The 19,353-nt window shown below is 55.4% G+C and overlaps 1 protein-coding gene across 4 annotated transcripts in view; it reads left to right on the top strand.

Annotated features, from left to right (window-relative positions):
* Positions 1 to 6,665: 6,665 nt before the first annotated feature.
* Positions 6,666 to 19,353, top strand: part of idh3b (isocitrate dehydrogenase (NAD(+)) 3 non-catalytic subunit beta) — a 105,701-nt gene continuing 93,013 nt past the window's right edge. For 2 of the 4 annotated variants that reach the window (XM_069923364.1, XM_069923363.1), the window contains exon 1: positions 6,667 to 6,904. In XM_069923364.1, the coding sequence (XP_069779465.1) occupies positions 6,691 to 6,904 (214 nt within the window). In that variant the 5' untranslated portion in view covers positions 6,667 to 6,690. Of the gene's footprint in view, positions 6,905 to 19,353 lie in introns of all 4 variants that reach the window. The other 2 variants (XM_069923365.1, XM_069923369.1) reach the window with 2 other exon arrangements.

Raw genomic sequence — 19,353 nt, 5'->3', positions numbered from 1 at the left:
AGGGAGCGAGTCGTGGAGGGAGGGAGCGAGTCGTTGAGGGAGGGAGGGAGTCGTGGAGGGAGGGAGGGAGTCGTGGAGGAAGGAGTCGTGGAGGGGAGGGAGTCGTGGAGGGAGGGAGTCATGGAGGGAGGGAGTCGTGGAGGGAGGGAGTCATGGAGGGGAGGGAGTCGTGGAGGGAGGGAGTCGTGGAGGGAGGGAGTCGTGGAGGGAGGGAATCGTGGAGGGAGGGGAGGGAGTCGTGGAGGGAGGGGAGGGAGTCGTGGAGGGAGGGAGCGAGTCGTGGAGGGAGGGAGGGAGTCGTGGATGGAGGGAGTCGTGGAGGGGAGGGAATCGTGGAGGGAGGGAGTCATGGAGGGAGTGAGTCGTGGGGGGAGGGAGGGAGTTGTGGAGGGTGGGAGTCGTGGAGGGAGGGAGTCGTGGAGGGAGGGAGTCGTGGAGGTAGGGAGTCGTGGAGGGAGGGTGTCGTGGAGGGAGGGAGGGAGTCGTGGAGGGAGGGAGTCGCGGAGGGGAGGGAGTCGCGGAGGGAGGGTGTCGTGGAGGGAGGGAGTCGTGGAGGGGAGGGAGTCATGGAGGGAGGGAGTCGTGGAGGGAGGGAGTCGTGGAGGGAGGGAGTCGTGGAGGGAGGGAGTCGTGGAGGGAGGGTGTCGTGGAGGGAGGGAGTCGTGGAGGGAGGGAGTCGTGGAGGGAGGGTGTCGTGGAGGGAGGGAGTCGTGGAGGGAGGGTGTCGTGGAGGGAGGGAGTCGTGGAGGGAGGGAGTCGTGGAGGGAGGGTGGGAGTCGTGGAGGGAGGGAGTCGTGGAGGGAGGGAGTCGTGGAGGGAGGGAGCGAGTCGTGGAGGGAGGGTGGGAGTCGTGGAGGGAGGGAGTCGTGGAGGGGAGGGAGTCGTGGAGGGAGGGAGTCGTGGAGGGAGGGAGTCGTGGAGGGGAGGGAGTCGTGGAGGGGAGGGAGTCATGGAGGGAGGGAGTCGTGGAGGGAGGGAGTCGTGGAGGGAGGGAGTCGTGGAGGGAGGGAGCGAGTCGTGGAGGGAGGGTGGGAGTTGTGGAGGGAGGGAGTCGTGGAGGGGAGGGAGTCATGGAGGGAGGGAGTCGTGGAGGGAGGGAGTCGTGGAGGGAGGGAGTCGTGGAGGGAGGGAGTCGTGGAGGGAGGGAGTCGTGGAGGGAGGGTGTCGTGGAGGGAGGGTGTCGTGGAGGGAGGGAGTCGTGGAGGGAGGGAGTCGTGGAGGGAGGGTGTCGTGGAGGGAGGGAGTCGTGGAGGGAGGGTGTCGTGGAGGGAGGGAGTCGTGGAGGGAGGGTGTCGTGGAGGGAGGGAGTCGTGGAGGGAGGGAGTCGTGGAGGGAGGGTGTCATGGAGGGAGGGAGTCGTGGAGGGAGGGAGTCGTGGAGGGAGGGAGTCGTGGAGGGAGGGAGCGAGTCGTGGAGGGAGGGTGGGAGTCGTGGAGGGAGGGAGTCGTGGAGGGTAGGGAGTCGTGGAGGGAGGGAGTCGTGGAGGGAGGGAGTCGTGGAGGGGAGGGAGTCGTGGAGGGGAGGGTCATGGAGGGAGGGAGTCGTGGAGGGAGGGAGTCGTGGAGGGAGCGAGTCGTGGAGGGAGGGTGGGAGTCGTGGAGGGAGGGAGTCGTGGAGGGAGGGAGTCGTGGAGGGAGGGAGTCATGGAGGGAGGGAGTCGTGGAGGGAGGGTGTCGTGGAGGGAGGGAGTCGTGGAGGGAGGGAGTCGTGGAGGGAGGGTGTCGTGGAGGGAGGGAGTCGTGGAGGGAGGGTGTCGTGGAGGGAGGGAGTCGTGGAGGGAGGGAGTCGTGGAGGGAGGGAGTCGTGGAGGGAGGGAGCGAGTCGTGGAGGGAGGGTGGGAGTCGTGGAGGGAGGGAGTCGTGGAGGGGAGGGAGTCGTGGAGGGAGGGAGTTGTGGAGGGAGGGAGTCGTGGAGGGGAGGGAGTCGTGGAGGGGAGGGAGTCATGGAGGGAGGGAGTCGTGGAGGGAGGGAGTCGTGGAGGGAGGGAGTCGTGGAGGGAGGGAGCGAGTCGTGGAGGGAGGGTGGGAGTTGTGGAGGGAGGGAGTCGTGGAGGGGAGGGAGTCATGGAGGGAGGGAGTCGTGGAGGGAGGGAGTCGTGGAGGGAGGGAGTCGTGGAGGGAGGGAGTCGTGGAGGGAGGGAGTCGTGGAGGGAGGGAGTCGTGGAGGGAGGGTGTCGTGGAGGGAGGGTGTCGTGGAGGGAGGGAGTCGTGGAGGGAGGGAGTCGTGGAGGGAGGGTGTCGTGGAGGGAGGGAGTCGTGGAGGGAGGGTGTCGTGGAGGGAGGGAGTCGTGGAGGGAGGGAGTTGTGGAGGGAGGGAGTCGTGGAGGGAGGGAGTGAGTCGTGGAGGGAGGGTGGGAGTCGTGGAGGGAGGGAGTCGTGGAGGGGAGGGAGTCGTGGAGGGAGGGAGTCGTGGAGGGAGGGAGTCGTGGAGGGGAGGGAGTCGTGGAGGGGAGGGAGTCATGGAGGGAGGGAGTCGTGGAGGGAGGGAGTCGTGGAGGGAGGGAGTCGTGGAGGGAGGGAGTCGTGGAGGGAGGGAGTCGTGGAGGGAGGGAGTCGTGGAGGGGAGGGAGTCATGGAGGGAGGGAGTCGTGGAGGGAGGGAGTCGTGGAGGGAGGGAGTCGTGGAGGGAGGGAGTCGTGGAGGGAGGGAGCGAGTCGTGGAGGGAGGGTGGGAGTCGTGGAGGGAGGGAGTCGTGGAGGGGAGGGAGTCATGGAGGGAGGGAGTCATCGAGGGAGGGAGTCGTGGAGGGAGGGAGTCGTGGAGGGAGGGAGTCATGGAGGGAGGGTGTCGTGGAGGGAGGGAGTCATGGAGGGAGTGTGTCGTGGAGGGAGGGAGTCGTGGAGGGAGGGAGTCGTGGAGGGAGGGTGTCGTGGAGGGAGGGAGTCGTGGAGGGAGGGAGTCGTGGAGGGAGGGTGTCGTGGAGGGAGGGAGTCGTGGAGGGAGGGAGTCGTGGAGGGAGGGTGTCGTGGAGGGAGGGAGTCGTGGAGGGAGGGTGTCGTGGAGGGAGGGAGTCGTGGAGGGAGGGAGTCGTGGAGTGAGGGTGTCGTGGAGGGAGGGAGTCGTGGAGGGAGGGAGTCGTGGAGGGAGGGAGTCGTGGAGGGAGGGAGCGAGTCGTGGAGGGAGGGTGGGAGTCGTGGAGGGAGGGAGTCGTGGAGGGGAGGGAGTCGTGGAGGGAGGGAGTCGTGGAGGGAGGGAGTCGTGGAGGGAGGGAGTCGTGGAGGGAGGGAGTCGTGGAGGGAGGGTGTCGTGGAGGGAGGGAGTCGTGGAGGGAGGGTGTCGTGGAGGGAGGGAGTCGTGGAGGGAGGGAGTCGTGGAGGGAGGGTGTCGTGGAGGGAGGGAGTCGTGGAGGGAGGGAGTCGTGGAGGGAGGGAGTCGTGGAGGGAGGGAGCGAGTCGTGGAGGGAGGGTGGGAGTCGTGGAGGGAGGGAGTCGTGGAGGGGAGGGAGTCGTGGAGGGAGGGAGTCGTGGAGGGAGGGAGTCGTGGAGGGGAGGGAGTCGTGGAGGGGAGGGAGTCATGGAGGGAGGGAGTCGTGGAGGGAGGGAGTCGTGGAGGGAGGGAGTCGTGGAGGGAGGGAGCGAGTCGTGGAGGGAGGGTGGGAGTCGTGGAGGGAGGGAGTCGTGGAGGGGAGGGAGTCATGGAGGGAGGGAGTCATGGAGGGAGGGAGTCGTGGAGGGAGGGAGTCGTGGAGGGAGGGAGTCGTGGAGGGAGGGAGTCGTGGAGGGAGGGAGTCGTGGAGGGAGGGTGTCGTGGAGGGAGGGAGTCGTGGAGGGAGGGAGTCGTGGAGGGAGGGAGTCGTGGAGGGAGGGTGTCGTGGAGGGAGGGAGTCGTGGAGGGAGGGTGTCGTGGAGGGAGGGAGTCGTGGAGGGAGGGAGTCGTGGAGGGAGCGTGTCGTGGAGGGAGGGAGTCGTGGAGGGAGGGTGTCGTGGAGGGAGGGAGTCGTGGAGGGAGGGAGCGAGTCGTGGAGGGAGGGTGGGAGTCGTGGAGGGAGGGAGTCGTGGAGGGGAGGGAGTCGTGGAGGGAGGGAGTCGTGGAGGGAGGGAGTCGTGGAGGGAGGGAGTCGTGGAGGGAGGGTGTCGTGGAGGGAGGGAGTCGTGGAGGGAGGGTGTCGTGGAGGGAGGGAGTCGTGGAGGGAGGGAGTCGTGGAGGGAGGGTGTCATGGAGGGAGGGAGTCGTGGAGGGAGGGAGTCGTGGAGGGAGGGAGTCGTGGAGGGAGGGAGCGAGTCGTGGAGGGAGGGTGGGAGTCGTGGAGGGAGGGAGTCGTGGAGGGGAGGGAGTCGTGGAGGGAGGGAGTCGTGGAGGGAGGGAGTCGTGGAGGGGAGGGAGTCGTGGAGGGGAGGGTCATGGAGGGAGGGAGTCGTGGAGGGAGGGAGTCGTGGAGGGAGGGAGTCGTGGAGGGAGGGAGCGAGTCGTGGAGGGAGGGTGGGAGTCGTGGAGGGAGGGAGTCGTGGAGGGGAGGGAGTCATGGAGGGAGGGAGTCGTGGAGGGAGGGAGTCGTGGAGGGAGGGAGTCGTGGAGGGAGGGAGTCGTGGAGGGAGGGTGTCGTGGAGGGAGGGAGTCGTGGAGGGTGGGAGTCGTGGAGGGAGGGTGTCGTGGAGGGAGGGAGTCGTGGAGGGAGGGTGTCGTGGAGGGAGGGAGTCGTGGAGGGAGGGAGTCGTGGAGGGAGGGAGTCGTGGAGGGAGGGAGCGAGTCATGGAGGGAGGGTGGGAGTCGTGGAGGGAGGGAGTCGTGGAGGGGAGGGAGTCGTGGAGGGAGGGAGTCGTGGAGGGAGGGAGTCGTGGAGGGAGGGAGTCGTGGAGGGGAGGGAGTCGTGGAGGGGAGGGAGTCATGGAGGGAGGGAGTCGTGGAGGGAGGGAGTCGTGGAGGGAGGGAGTCGTGGAGGGAGGGAGCGAGTCGTGGAGGGAGGGTGGGAGTCGTGGAGGGAGGGAGTCGTGGAGGGGAGGGAGTCATGGAGGGAGGGAGTCGTGGAGGGAGGGAGTCGTGGAGGGAGGGAGTCGTGGAGGGAGGGAGTCGTGGAGGGAGGGAGTCGTGGAGGGAGGGAGTCGTGGAGGGAGGGAGTCGTGGAGGGAGGGTGTCGTGGAGGGAGGGAGTCGTGGAGGGAGGGAGTCGTGGAGGGAGGGAGTCGTGGAGGGAGGGAGTCGTGGAGGGAGGGTGTCGTGGAGGGAGGGAGTCGTGGAGGGAGGGTGTCGTGGAGGGAGGGAGTCGTGGAGGGAGGGAGTCGTGGAGGGAGGGAGTCGTGGAGGGAGGGAGTGAGTCGTGGAGGGAGGGTGGGAGTCGTGGAGGGAGGGAGTCGTGGAGGGGAGGGAGTCGTGGAGGGAGGGAGTCGTGGAGGGAGGGAGTCGTGGAGGGGAGGGAGTCGTGGAGGGGAGGGAGTCATGGAGGGAGGGAGTCGTGGAGGGAGGGAGTCGTGGAGGGAGGGAGCGAGTCGTGGAGGGAGGGTGGGAGTCGTGGAGGGAGGGAGTCGTGGAGGGGAGGGAGTCATGGAGGGAGGGAGTCGTGGAGGGAGGGAGTCGTGGAGGGAGGGAGTCGTGGAGGGAGGGAGTCGTGGAGGGAGGGTGTCGTGGAGGGAGGGAGTCGTGGAGGGAGGGAGTCGTGGAGGGAGGGAGTCGTGGAGGGAGGGAGTCGTGGAGGGAGGGAGTCGTGGAGGGAGGGAGTCGTGGAGGGAGGGTGTCGTGGAGGGAGGGAGTCGTGGAGGGAGGGTGTCGTGGAGGGAGGGAGTCGTGGAGGGAGGGAGTCGTGGAGGGAGGGAGTCGTGGAGGGAGGGAGTCGTGGAGGGAGGGAGTCGTGGAGGGAGGGAGCGAGTCGTGGAGGGAGGGTGGGAGTCGTGGAGGGAGGGAGTCGTGGAGGGGAGGGAGTCATGGAGGGAGGGAGTCGTGGAGGGAGGGAATCGTGGAGGGAGGGAGTCGTGGAGGGAGGGAGTCGTGGAGGGAGGGAGTCGTGGAGGGAGGGAGTCGTGGAGGGAGGGAGTCGTGGAGGGAGGGTGTCGTGGAGGGAGGGAGTCGTGGAGGGAGGGAGTCGTGGAGGGAGGGTGTCGTGGAGGGAGGGAGTCGTGGAGGGAGGGAGTCGTGGAGGGAGGGAGTCGTGGAGGGAGGGAGTGAGTCGTGGAGGGAGGGTGGGAGTCGTGGAGGGAGGGAGTCGTGGAGGGGAGGGAGTCGTGGAGGGAGGGAGTCGTGGAGGGAGGGAGTCGTGGAGGGGAGGGAGTCGTGGAGGGGAGGGAGTCATGGAGGGAGGGAGTCGTGGAGGGAGGGAGTCGTGGAGGGAGGGAGCGAGTCGTGGAGGGAGGGTGGGAGTCGTGGAGGGAGGGAGTCGTGGAGGGGAGGGAGTCATGGAGGGAGGGAGTCGTGGAGGGAGGGAGTCGTGGAGGGAGGGAGTCGTGGAGGGAGGGAGTCGTGGAGGGAGGGTGTCGTGGAGGGAGGGAGTCGTGGAGGGAGGCAGTCGTGGAGGGAGGGAGTCGTGGAGGGAGGGAGTCGTGGAGGGAGGGTGTCGTGGAGGGAGGGAGTCGTGGAGGGAGGGAGTCGTGGAGGGAGGGTGTCGTGGAGGGAGGGAGTCGTGGAGGGAGGGTGTCGTGGAGGGAGGGAGTCGTGGAGGGGAGGGAGTCGTGGAGGGAGTCGTGGAGGGGAGGGGGAGGCTGGGAATCCGAGCGCTGCCCCTTTAAAGGCGGGAAACTGGGCTGGGACTCTCTACATGAACACCCATGGCTGACAGTACAGAGCCACTTCCCAGCAGGACCATGCAGGTGTCTGAGCTGGGTGGTCAGCTCCTTGCCCTCGCCTCCCACCCCGTCTGGCCGCTGCTGGCAGCCCTCCTATATCTGTTGGTCCGGCTGCAGCAGAGGGGCTGGTGGAGACCGTCTCAGTGCAACGTGGATCTCACCGGCAAGACGGCGATCGTCACCGGAGCCAACACAGGTAGGGACACGGGGTGGATGGAGGGGGGGAGAGGTGTGGAGGGGGGAGAGAGAGAGATGGGGAAGGGGGGGGGGAGAGAGATGGGGAGGGGGCGAGAGAGGGATATGGAGGGGGGAGAGAGAGATGGGGAGGGGGGAGAGAGAGATGGGGAGGGGGGGAGAGAGAGATGGGGAGGGGGAGAGAGAGATGGGGAGGGGGGGAGAGAGAGGTGTGGAGGGGGGGAGAGAGAGATGGGGAGGGGGGGAGAGAGAGATGGGGAGGGGGGGGAGAGAGAGATGGGGAGGGGGGGAGAGAGATGGGGAGGGGGGGAGAGAGATGGGGAGGGGGGGAGAGAGATGGGGAGGGGGGGAGAGAGATGGGGAGGGGGGGGAGAGAGATGGGGAGGGGGGGGAGAGAGATGGGGAGGGGGGGGAGAGAGATGGGGAGGGGGGGGAGAGAGTGGGGAGGGGGGGAGAGAGTGGGGAGGGGGGGAGAGAGATGGGGAGGGGGGGGAGAGAGATGGGGAGGGGGGGGAGAGAGATGGGGAGGGGGGGGAGAGAGATGGGGAGGGGGGGAGAGAGAGATGGGGAGGGGGGGAGAGAGAGATGGGGAGGGGGGGGAGAGAGAGATGGGGAGGGGGGGAGAGAGATGGGGAGGGGGGGAGAGAGATGGGAGGGGGGGGAGAGAGATGGGGGAGGGGGGGAGAGAGATGGGGAGGGGGGGTGAGAGATGGGGAGGGGGGGGAGAGAGATGGGAGGGGGAGAGAGATGGGGAGGGGGGAGAGAGATGGGGAGGGGGGGGAGAGAGATGGGAGGGGGGGAGAGAGATGGGGAGGGGGGGAGAGAGATGGGGGGGGGGAGAGAGATGGGGAGGGGGGGGAGAGAGATGGGAGGGGGGGAGAGAGATGGGGAGGGGGGGAGAGAGATGGGGAGGGGGGGGAGAGAGATGGGGAGGGGGGGGAGAGAGATGGGGGGGGGGGAGAGATGGGGAGGGGGGGAGAGAGATGGGGAGGGGGGGAGAGAGATGGGAGGGGGGGAGAGAGATGGGGAGGGGGGGAGAGAGATGGGGAGGGGGGGAGAGATATGGGAGGGGGGGGAGAGAGATGGGAGGGGGGGGAGAGAGATGGGGAGGGGGGGAGAGAGATGGGGGGGAGTGAGAGAGATGGGGGGGGAGTGAGAGAGATGGGGGGGGAGTGAGAGAGATGGGGGGGAGTGAGAGAGATGGGGGGGAGTGAGAGAGATGGGGGGAGTGAGAGAGATGGGGGGGAGTGAGAGAGATGGGGGGGGAGTGAGAGAGATGGGGGGGAGTGAGAGAGATGGGGGGAGTGAGAGATGGGGGGGAGTGAGAGAGATGGGGGGAGTGAGAGAGATGGGGGGGAGTGAGAGAGATGGGGGGAGTGAGAGAGATGGGGGGAGTGAGAGAGATGGGGGGGAGTGAGAGAGATGGGGGGAGTGAGAGAGATGGGGGGATGTGAGAGAGATGGGGGGAGAGTGAGAGAGATGGGGGAGTGAGAGAGATGGGGGGAGTGAGAGAGATGGGGGGAGTGAGAGAGATGGGGGGAGTGAGAGAGATGGGGGGAGTGAGAGAGATGGGGGGAGTGAGAGAGATGGGGGGAGAGTGAGGAGAGATGGGGGGGGAGTGAGAGAGATGGGGGAGTGAGAGAGATGGGGGGAGTGAGAGAGATGGGGGTGATGAGTGAGATGGGGGGAGTGAGAGAGATGGGGGGAGTGAGAGAGATGGGGGGAGTGAGAGAGATGGGGGAGTGAGAGAGATGGGGGGAGTGAGAGAGATGGGGGGAGTGAGAGAGATGGGGGGAGTGAGAGAGATGGGGGAGTGAGAGAGATGGGGGAGTGAGAGAGATGGGGGAGTGAGGAGATGGGGGGAGTGAGAGAGATGGGGGGAGTGAGAGAGATGGGGGAGTGAGAGAGATGGGGGGAGTGAGAGAGATGGGGGGATGAGTGAGAGTGATGGGGGGAGTGAGAGAGATGGGAGGAGTGAGAGAGATGGGGGGAGTGAGAGAGATGGGGGGAGTGAGAGAGATGGGGGGAGTGAGAGAGATGGGGGGAGTGAGAGAGATGGGGGGAGTGAGAGAGATGGGGGGAGTGAGAGAGATGGGGGGAGTGAGAGAGATGGGGGAGTGAGAGAGATGGGGGGAGTGAGAGAGGTGGGGGGAGTGAGAGAGGTGGGGGGAGTGAGAGAGGTGGGGGGAGTGAGAGAGGTGGGGGAGTGAGAGAGGTGGGGGGAGTGAGAGAGGTGGGGGGAGTGAGAGAGGTGGGGGGAGTGAGAGAGGTGGGGGGGGGCGGGGCGGGGGGGGGCGGGGGCGGGGGGGGGGCGGGGCGGGGGGGGGCGGGGAGGGGGGGGGCGGGGAGGGGGGGGGCGGGGAGGGGGGGGGCGGGGAGGGGGGGGGCGGGGAGGGGGGGGGGCGGGGAGGGGGGGGGCGGGGAGGGGGGGGCGGGGAGGGGGGGCGGGGAGGGGCGGGGAGGGGGGGGAGGGTGTGCGAGCGGGGGGAGGGGGGGCGGGGGGGGCGTAGGAGGAAGTCTGTGTTGGGAATGTGTTGCAGTTGATGGTTAAGGATGAGCTTATGGAGGAGTGAGAAATTTGTGCCATTTAAATGGTGATTCTTTTTTAAATTCTGTATAATCCACGTTACTCATTTGCATCGCTTCTTTTTTTATTTGCGTTGATCTTGAACCCCAATATTTCTCCATATTCCTTCAATTTCTTATGTAATTCTTTTATTGATATTTCTGGTTCTGTTAAGTATACTCTAATGTCATCTGTAAATAAACTGATTTTATACTCCTTCTCCTTTATTTTTTTCCCTTTTATTTTATTTTCTGTTATTCTCAGTTCTGCCAATGGTTTTGAGTGAGGGAGACAATGGACATCCCTGTCTAGTTGACCTACTTAATTTAAATTGGTTCAATACATATCCATTTACTGTAACCTTCGCCAGTGGTCCATTATATAATGCTTTAATCCAATTAATATATTTTTTTGGTAGATTGAACCTCTGTAATACTTTGAATAAATAATTCCATTCTACTCTGTCAAAGGCTTTTTCTGCATCTAAAGCAACAGCCACTGCTGTTGGCTTCTTATTTCCTTGAACTGCATGAATTGGAATAATAAATTTACAGACATTATCCACTGTTAATCTTTTCTTAATAAATCCAGTTTGATCTTGTTTTACTATTTTTGGTTCACAGTCTGTTTGCTAATAATTTCGCTATTATCTTATAGTCTGAGTTAAGTCGAGATATTGGCCCATATGATGCTGGTGTTAATGGATCCTTCCCCGTCTTTGGTATTACTGTAATTATCACTGTCTTACACGAATCTGACAAGTTTTGTTTCTTTTCTCTGGTTCATTACTTCCAGGAGAGGAAGAATTAATAATTCTTTAAATGTTTTATAGAATTCTAATGGGAATCCATCCTCTCCAGGTGTTTTATTGTTCGGCACCTTTTTTAATGTATCCTGTACTTCCTCTATTTCAAATGGTTTTATCAGTTTGTTCCTTTTCTTGCAATTTCGGCAGTTCAGTTTTAGCTGAAAACTCTTCTATTTTATCATATTTCCCCTCGTTCTCAGTTTGGTATAATTGATCATAAAATGCCTTAAAGTTCTCATTAATCTCTATTGGGTAAAATACTCCAACAACTCCCACATCCAATATTACATTAACCCCAAATACCCCCCCCCCCTGAGTTGCCCCTTATCCCTTGCTGGGCAACCACAACTCCCCTTTCCATTTGGATTGCGATCCCGCTTGCAAGCATCAACTGATTTCGCAGTGACGGTTATTTCCCCCCCCGAAAACACTTTTTTTTAGACATATGACAAAGTTCTTCCTTTTTTTCCCCTTACTTAATTCCTTCCCTTTTCTTTTCCCTCTTTAGTTCTTTACATATACATTGTCTTTATATCTTTATATATACTTTATTGCCATTCTTCATTCTTGTTACAACTCTTCATCTCTCCTTCTGTCCTGCAAACATTCTGCAAATTCTTGTACTTCCTTCGGATCCGAGAACAGTCTGTTTTGTTCCCCGGGGATAAATATTTTAAGCAGGGCTGGATGTCTTAACATGAATTTATAACCTTTTTTCCATAAAATCATTTTCGCTGTATTAAACACCTTCCTCTTCTTCAAGAGTTCAAAACTTGTGTCTGGGTAAAAAAATATTTTTTGACCCTTGTATTCCAATGGTAACTTGTGTCTGGGTAAAAAAATATTTTTTGACCCTTGTATTCCAATGGTTTATTATCTTCTCTAACTTTATTCCTTGCCCGCTCCAGTATATTTTCTCTTGTATATCCCAAAAATTTTACTAAGATGGATCTTGGTTTTTGATGCGCCTGTGGTTTCGGGGCTAGTGCTCCGTGTGCCCTTTCTATTTCCATTCCTTCCTACATTTCTGTCGTTCCCAGGACCTTTGGGATCCATCCTTTTATAAATTCCTTCATATCTGTGCCTTCTTCACCCTCCTTCAGGCCCACTATTTTGATGATGTTTCGCCTACTATAATTTTCCAACATATCAATTTTCTGAGATAACAACTCTTGTGTCTCTTTAATTCACTTTCTTCCAATTTTCCTCTTAAGTCGTTCACTTCCATTTCTACAGCCATTTCTCGTTCTTCCACATTTTCTACTCTTTTCCCTATTTCTGTCATGACTAGTTCTAATCTTTGCATTTTATCTTCTGTTCTTTTCATTTTTCTTGCAATTCCACTAAATTCTAATGACAACCATTCTTTTAGTAATCTCATTTGTTCTTGGGGGGAAAAAAAGCTTTATCAATATACTGTCCATCTCTTTTACCTTCTATCTCTGTGTGAAGATCTAGGTCTTCTTCTTCCTCTTTTGTGTCTGTACCTGTGTTTGTGTCGTCGTCTTCTCTTCCTTGTATCTGTGTCTCTACTGACTTTCCTGATGAGTTGCTTGTCTCACTTTGCTGGGCCTCTTCTTGCTTGGCCTCTTGCTGTTGGTCCTTCTTCTGGGCTACTCATCTGTTGGGCCTCCTGCTGCTGCTCTTTCCTTTAACTCCCTCTCCTGCCACTTTCCTCTTCTTCCAGCTGAGAGCCCTGGTGTCGGGCATCCCTCAGCTGGTCGCGCTGTGGTTGCCCGCTCCTCAGCTGAGCACTTTTGTTAGCCATTTTTGCAGTGCAGTGGTCGTGGGGGTGGGGGGGGGGGGGTCGCGACTCCGCAGGGCTGACACCAACCTCTGAGATTGGGCGCTCTTCGCCACCATGGCTCCCTGTTCTTTCGTGCAGGTAAGGCCTTCTGCTTTAATTTCCGGTGTCTTTCCTTTTTCCCATTGTTTTTACTTTTTCCTTCTTAGGTGCCATTTTCTTTCTCTTCTGCAACTTTATCTTTTATTTCTTATATTTTGTAATTATTGAACTTTGTATTTTCTTTTTTCTTCTTTTCTGAAGAGGGCTGGTTTTACGCTACCGGCCACTACTCCATCACGTGACTCCTCCTCCTGCTCAAATTCTTTGAGGAGGTGACCAGCAGCTAGGTAAGGGAGAAGATGTGGGTGTTTGGATTTTCAGAAAGCCTTTGACAAGGAGCTGCTTGTGAGGTTACTTAAACAAGACAAGAGCTCGTAGTCCAACAGGAAAAACAACTAGTGTGGGGAGTGTCAGCTGACTGGCAGGAAGCAGAGAGTTGGAATGCAGGGATCCCATTGGCCGCTTGTTGCTAGCTCCGTGATAAGAAAGGGAGAGACGGGGATGGAGAGACAAGGAAAGAGAGACTGGTTGCTATGGAAATTCCAAAACGTCGACTATCTATTGTCTTCAACGGATGCTGTTGGATCTGCTGAGTTTCTCCAGCACTGAAGTGTTGCTCCAGGGTTCCAGTATAGTACGCTACAGCACAGTACATGCCCTTTGGCCCTCCATTTGGTACCATCCCATATCTTCTTCTTTGGCTTGGCTTCGCGGACGAAGATTTATGGAGGGGGTAAATGTCCACGTCAGCTGCAGGCTCTTTTGTGGCTGACAAGTCCGATGCGGGACAGGCAGACACGGTTGCAGCGGCTGCAGGGGAAATTTGGTTGGTTGGGGTTGGGTGTTGGGTTTTTCCTCCTTTGCCTTGTGTCAGTGAGGTGGGCTCTGCGGTCTTCTTCAAAGGAGGTTGCTGCCCGCCAAACTGTGAGGCGCCAAGATGCACGGTTTGAGGCGATATCAGCCCACTGGTGGTGGTCAATGTGGCAGGCACCAAGAGAAAAGGTACAAGGACCATCCCATATATTCCTTAAAAAAATTACTAAACCCTCCCCACTCAATAACTCTATATTTTCTTCCATCCATGTGCCTGTCTTCAGAGTCTCTTAACCATTCCTAATGTTCCAGCCTCCACCACCATCCCTGGCAATGCATTCCAGGCCTCCACCACTCTATGTGTGTTTTAAAAAAAAATTAAAAAAATGATCCCTGACGTCTCCCCTAAACTTCCCTCCCTTCACTTTGTACACACATCCTCTGGTGTTTGCTGATCCTGCCCTGGGAAACAGGCCCTGACTGTCCACCCACTCCATGCCTCTCATAATCTTGTAGACCTCTCAAGTCTCCTCTCATCCTTTTACGCTCCAAAGAGAAAAGTCTTAGCTCTGCTCACCTTGCCTCATAAGACATGTTCTCCAATCTAGGCAACATCCAGGTGAATATCCTCTGCCCCCTCTCCATAGCTTCCACATTCTTCCTGTAACGAGGTGACCAGAACTGAAGACCATTTTCCAAGTGGGGTCTCACCAGAGATTTGTAGCGTTGCCACATGAGCTCTCGACTCCTGAATTCAACCTCCCTATTAATGAACCCATAGACCTTATTAACTGTCCTAACTGTCTGCACTCCCTGTCCTTCAGGACCTCTCTGTTACTTCTTATCCCCCGGGGATCAGTCGAGGACCCTTACTTTCCAATCAGCAGTAGGCTGCCTCTTGTCAAACTGTTCTTGGACGTGAAACATTACAGTACAGGCCCTTCATCCCACAATGCTGTGCTCACCTCAAATTACTCCACAAAAATCTCCCTCCACCCATAACCCACTTTTTCTTACATTGATGTGCTTAAGGGTGTCTTAAATGCCCCTAATGTACCAGTCTCCAGCACTGCTCCAGATCCCCAGAACTTTTTTTATATAAACGCATACCCCTGATGTCTCCCTGAAATTGTCCTTCCTTCATGTTAAATAGATGTCTTCTGTTTGCTATTGTTGCCTTGGGAAACAGGCGCTGGCCGTCCACCCTATCTATGCCTCTCATAATTGTATAGACCTCTATTAAGTCCCCTCTTATCCTACGCTCCAGAGAGACAAGCTTGGTCAACCTTGTTTCATATGACACATGCTCCAATCCAGGCAATGTCCTGGTAAAGGAATGAAATGCGAAAGTCTGCAGACGCCGTGATTGTAGTAAAAAGACAGCTGCTGGAAGAACTCGGCAGGTCCCACAGCATCTACAGGAGGTGAAGATATATTAACGACATTTTGGGCCTGAGCCCTTCGTCAAGGTGTGAGTGACAGGCAGATGGCTGAATTAACCACCTGGTGGAAAGTGGGGGGGGGGGGTGGGGGGGTGGCCTCCAATGTCGAGGAGACCACAACCGAATGTAGCGGACGAACCCTGCAGATTCACAAGTGAAGTGTCGCTTTACATGGAAGGACTGTTTGGGGCCTTGAATGTTGGTGAGGGAGGAGGGGTGGGTGCAAGTGGAGCATCTCCAGAGGCCACAGGGGACGGTTGGTGGGAAGGGGAGGGGGTCACAGAGGGAGTGGTCCCCATGGAAGGCAGACTTAGGAGGAGAAGTGAAGATGTGTCTGGTGGTATCTGGTAAATCTATGCAAATCTGCATCCTTCCTGTAACGAGGTGACCAGAACAGAACACCATATTCCAAGTGTAGTCCGACCAAAGTTTTGTGGAGTTTCAAAGCACTTGAACATAAAGTCCTGATTTATTATTAGAGAACAGGCATGACACATAACCCTTTCCAGGCCGGATTTCTATTTATCAGTAACTGTGAAATGTATTCAAGGTAAAGATCTATATTCAAAAGAGAGAATGTAAACAAAGGAAGAAAGATAAATATTCAGTAAGTAATAAAGTGCACAAGTCTGAGTTGTTAACCGAGTCCCTGAGTGAGTTTGTCGTTGATGGTGGAGGGGGAGCAGCTGTTCCTGAACCTGGTGCTGCCAGTCTTGTGGCCCCTACACCTCTTTCCTCAGAATCCAAATTCATTGTCAGGAACAGGCCACGACATTTGTTGTTTTGTGGCAGAATTACAGTGCAAATATTGCTATAAATAACATTTTAAAAATGAATAACTTGGTGCAAAAGTTAGAGAAAGTGAGTTTGTGTCTGTGGTTCATTGTCCATGATCTGCTGGGTGCTTGTCTTCGGGCTCTTGTACCTCCTTCGTGATGTTAGCAGAGTGAAGAGGGCATGGCCTGGGTGGTGGTGGGGTCCTTGAGGATGGAGGCTGCTTTCTTAAGATGCTGCCTCTTGTAGACATCCTTGTTGGAGTGGAGACTGACCGAATAATAGGACTGGCCGAATTAACAACTCTCTGTTGAACATGACAGCACAGAAACAGGGTCCTCCTCGTCTGAGTTGAACTATTTTTCTGCCTAGTCCCACTAACTGGCACCCAGACCACAGCCCTCGATACCCCTCCCATCCATGGACCTATCCAAATCTTCAATGTTAAAATTGAGCCCGCGTTCACTACTTCAGCTGACGGCTCATCACACACCCCCACCTCTCTCTGAGTGAAGAAGTTCCCTCTAAACATTTCCCCTTTCATCCTTAACTCATGTCCTCTGGTTTGTATCTCACTGCCCTCAGTGGGAAAAGCTGACCTACATTTACTCTGTCTGCCCCCTCATAATTTTAAACACCTCTATCAAATCTCCCCTCATTCTTCTACACCCCAGGGAATAAAGTCCTAACCTGTTTAACCTTTCCCTGTAACTCAGTTCCTGAAAACCAGGCAACATCCTAGAACATCTTCTCTACAAGACTGGATGAACACAACCAATCACACACAAAGCCATGTTGACTTTCCCTAATCAGTCCCTGACTATTCAAATAATTGTATATCTGATGTCTTCAAACACCTTCCGATAAACGTCAGGCTCACTGGGCTATAAGTTCCAGGATTACTTTTGGATCCTTTTTTTAAACAACAGAACAAAGTGAGTTCCCCTCCAATTGTCCAGCACCTAACCTGTGGTCAAAGACATTTTAAATATTTCTGACAGAGCCCCTTCAGTTTCTACACTCTCAAGGTCCGAGGGAATATATTTTCAGGCCCTGGTGATTAATCCACCCTTATTTTCTTTCAGACAGCAAGCACTGCTGATAGGGAAGGTTTAAACTAGTTTGGCAGGGGGGTGGGGAACAGAGTGCGAGAGCAGTGTCAAGGGAGCATGGCCACCTAGATAGGAAAAATAACGATAACAAAGGTAGGATGGAGATTAAGGTAGAAGGTAGAAAAGAGAATGTATGTGAGGGTCTTTCTCTGAAATGCATATATTTTAATGCAAGAAGCATCGTGAACAAGGTAGATGAGCTTAGAGCATGGACAGATACTTGGGGTCATGATATTGTGGCAATTAGTGAGACCTGGCTACAGGAGGGGCAGGACTGGCAACTTAATATTCCAGGATACATTTGTTTTAGATGTGATAGAGCAGGGGGTAAAAAAAGGGGGAGGAGTTGCTCTGCTTGTTAAGGAGGACATTACTGCCGTGAGGTGGCAGGATGGTCTGGAGGGATCGTCCAGTGAGTCTGTTTGGGTGGAATTGAGGGGTGAAGGAGGCATGAGGGTGCTAATAGGGGTGTATTACAGACCACCAAATGGGCCAAGAAAATTAGAGGAACAAATTTGTAGGGAGATAACGTATATGTGTGAGAATCATAGGGTAGTGATCATGGGAGATTTTAACTTCCCTCACATTGATTGGGATACCCATACAGTTAGAGGGCTGGATGGGCTGGAGTTCGTTAAATGTGTTCAAGATTGTTTTCTGAATCAATTAGTAGAAGAACCGACTCGAGACAGTGCAATACTAGGTCTCCTGTTAGGAAACGAGCTAGGTCAGGTAGCGGACATTAATGTTGGAGAACCAATTGGGTCTAGTGATCATAACTCTGTTAGTTTTCGGGTAGTTTTAAGGAAGAGCAAGGAGGGGCCTAAAGTTGAGGTTCTGGATTGGAAAAGAGCAAATTTCAAAGGAATAAGAAGGGATTTGGGGAGTATTGAGTGGGACAGGATATTTTCAGGTAAGGATGTTAATGAAAAATGGAGGATATTCAAAAAAGAAATTTTGAGGGCACAGAGTAGATATGTCCCAGTGAGGATCAAAGGAAAGACTGGAAGTCATAGGGAGGCTTGGTTTTCGAGGAATATTGGAAATTTGGTTAGGAGAAAAAGGGAGGTGTACAAGAGGTATAAAGAGCAGGGAGCTGAGAGTTTGAAGGAGGACTACAAGGAGTGTAGAAGGAATCTTATAAAATAAATTAGAAAGGCCAAAAAAAGGCACGAAGAGGCTTTGGCAGACAGAGTAAAAATAAATCCGAAGGGTTTCTATAGGTACATTAAAAGTAAAAGATTAGTGAGGGATAAAATTGGACCCCTTGTAGATAGCGAGGGTAGGCTGAGTGAGAAGTCTGAGGAAATGGGGGAAATTTTGAATGATTTCTTTGCCTCGGTATTCACTAGGGAAAAAAATATTGAACCAGTTGAAGTAAAGAAAAATAGTGGGGAGGCCATGAAGCATATAAGGATAACCGAGGAGGTAGTGATGGCTGTGTTGCAAAAGATAAAGGTGGATAAATCTCCGGGACTGGACAAAATATTCCCAAGGACACTCAGGGAGGCTTGTGGACAGATAGTGGGGCCATTAACAGAGATATTTAGGATGTCACTGGTCACGGGGGTAGTGCCAAAGGAGAAATGGCTGATGGAATTTAATACAGATAAGTGTGAGGTGTTACATTTTGGAAAGGCAAATCTAAATAGGTCATATGCATTAAATGGTAGGCTATTGAGGAGTGCAGAGCAACAAAGGGATTTAGGAGTTATGGTAAATAGTACCCTCAAGGCTGATACTCAGGTAGATGGTGTGGTGAAGAAGGCATTTGGAATGTTGGCCTTCATAAATCGGAGTATTGAATTCAAGAGTAGGGAGGTTATGATGAAATTGTACAAGGCTTTGGTGAGGCCAAATTTGGAGTACTGTGGACAGTTTTGGTCACCAAATTATAGGAAAGATATAAACAAAATAGAGAGAGTGCAGAGAAGGTTCACGAGAAGGTTGACAGGATTTCACGGTTTGAGTTACAGGGAAAGGTTGTGCAGACTGGGGCTTTTTTCTCTGGAGCGTAGAAGATTGAGAGGGGACTTGATAGAGGTATTTAAGATTTTAAAAGGGACAGACAGAGTAAACATGGATGGGCTTTTTCAATTAAGAGTGGGGGAGATTCAAACTAGAGGGCATGGTTTAAGATTGAAGGGGGAAAATTATAAGGGGAACCATGAGGGGAAATTTCTTTATGCAGAGGGTGGTGGGGATGTGGAATGAGCTTCCGGCAGACATGGTCGAGGCGGGATCATTGGTTACATTTAAGGAAAGACTGGATCGTTACATGGATAGGAGGGGACTAGAGGGGTATGGACCGGGTGCTGGTCAGTGGGACTAGGAGGGTGGGGATTTGCTACAGCATGGACTAGTAGGGTTGAACTGGCCTGTTCTGTGTTGTAAGTGGTTATATGGTTACTTCCTCCTCTTTAATCTGTACAGGTTCCATGACCTCACTGCTTGTTTTCCTGACTTCCTACGACTCTGTGCCCATTTCCTGAGTGAATAATGATGAAAAACAAATTAAAATCTCCCCACCTCTTTCTGTTCCATACAAACCCGACCACTCTGATCTTCAATGGGACCAATTTTATCCCCTACACTCCATTTGCTCTTAATATACCTGTAGAAACCCTGAGGATTTTTCTTCACATTGTCGCCAAACCAACCTCATGTCTTTTTTCCTTCCTGATTTCTTTCTTGAGGTTTTCTTGCATTTTTTATTCTCCTCCAGTCCCTCATTTGCTCTGTGTGCCTCTACTTGTTCTACACCTCTCTGTTCTTCGGAACCCGATCTCCAATATCCCCCGAAAACCAAGGTTCCCTCTGCCTGCTAACCTCGCCTTTAATCCTGATGGGAACATACAAACTCTGTACTCTCAAAATTTCCCCTTTGAAGAACCTCCACTTACCTTGCACATCCTTGCCTGAAACAACTTATCCCAATCCACGCATTCTAGATCCTTCCTCATTTCCTCAAAATTAGCCTTTCTGCAATTTAGAATCTCAACCCGAGGCCCAGACCCATCCTTCTCCATAATTAACTTGAAACGAATGGCATTATGATCACTGGGCCCACATACTTCAGTCACCTGTCC

Source organism: Narcine bancroftii, chromosome 3, assembly GCF_036971445.1.
Source record: "Narcine bancroftii isolate sNarBan1 chromosome 3, sNarBan1.hap1, whole genome shotgun sequence".
In the NCBI taxonomy this organism is placed as follows: Eukaryota; Metazoa; Chordata; class Chondrichthyes; order Torpediniformes; family Narcinidae; genus Narcine; species Narcine bancroftii.
This window is presented reverse-complemented; position numbering and strand designations above follow the sequence as displayed.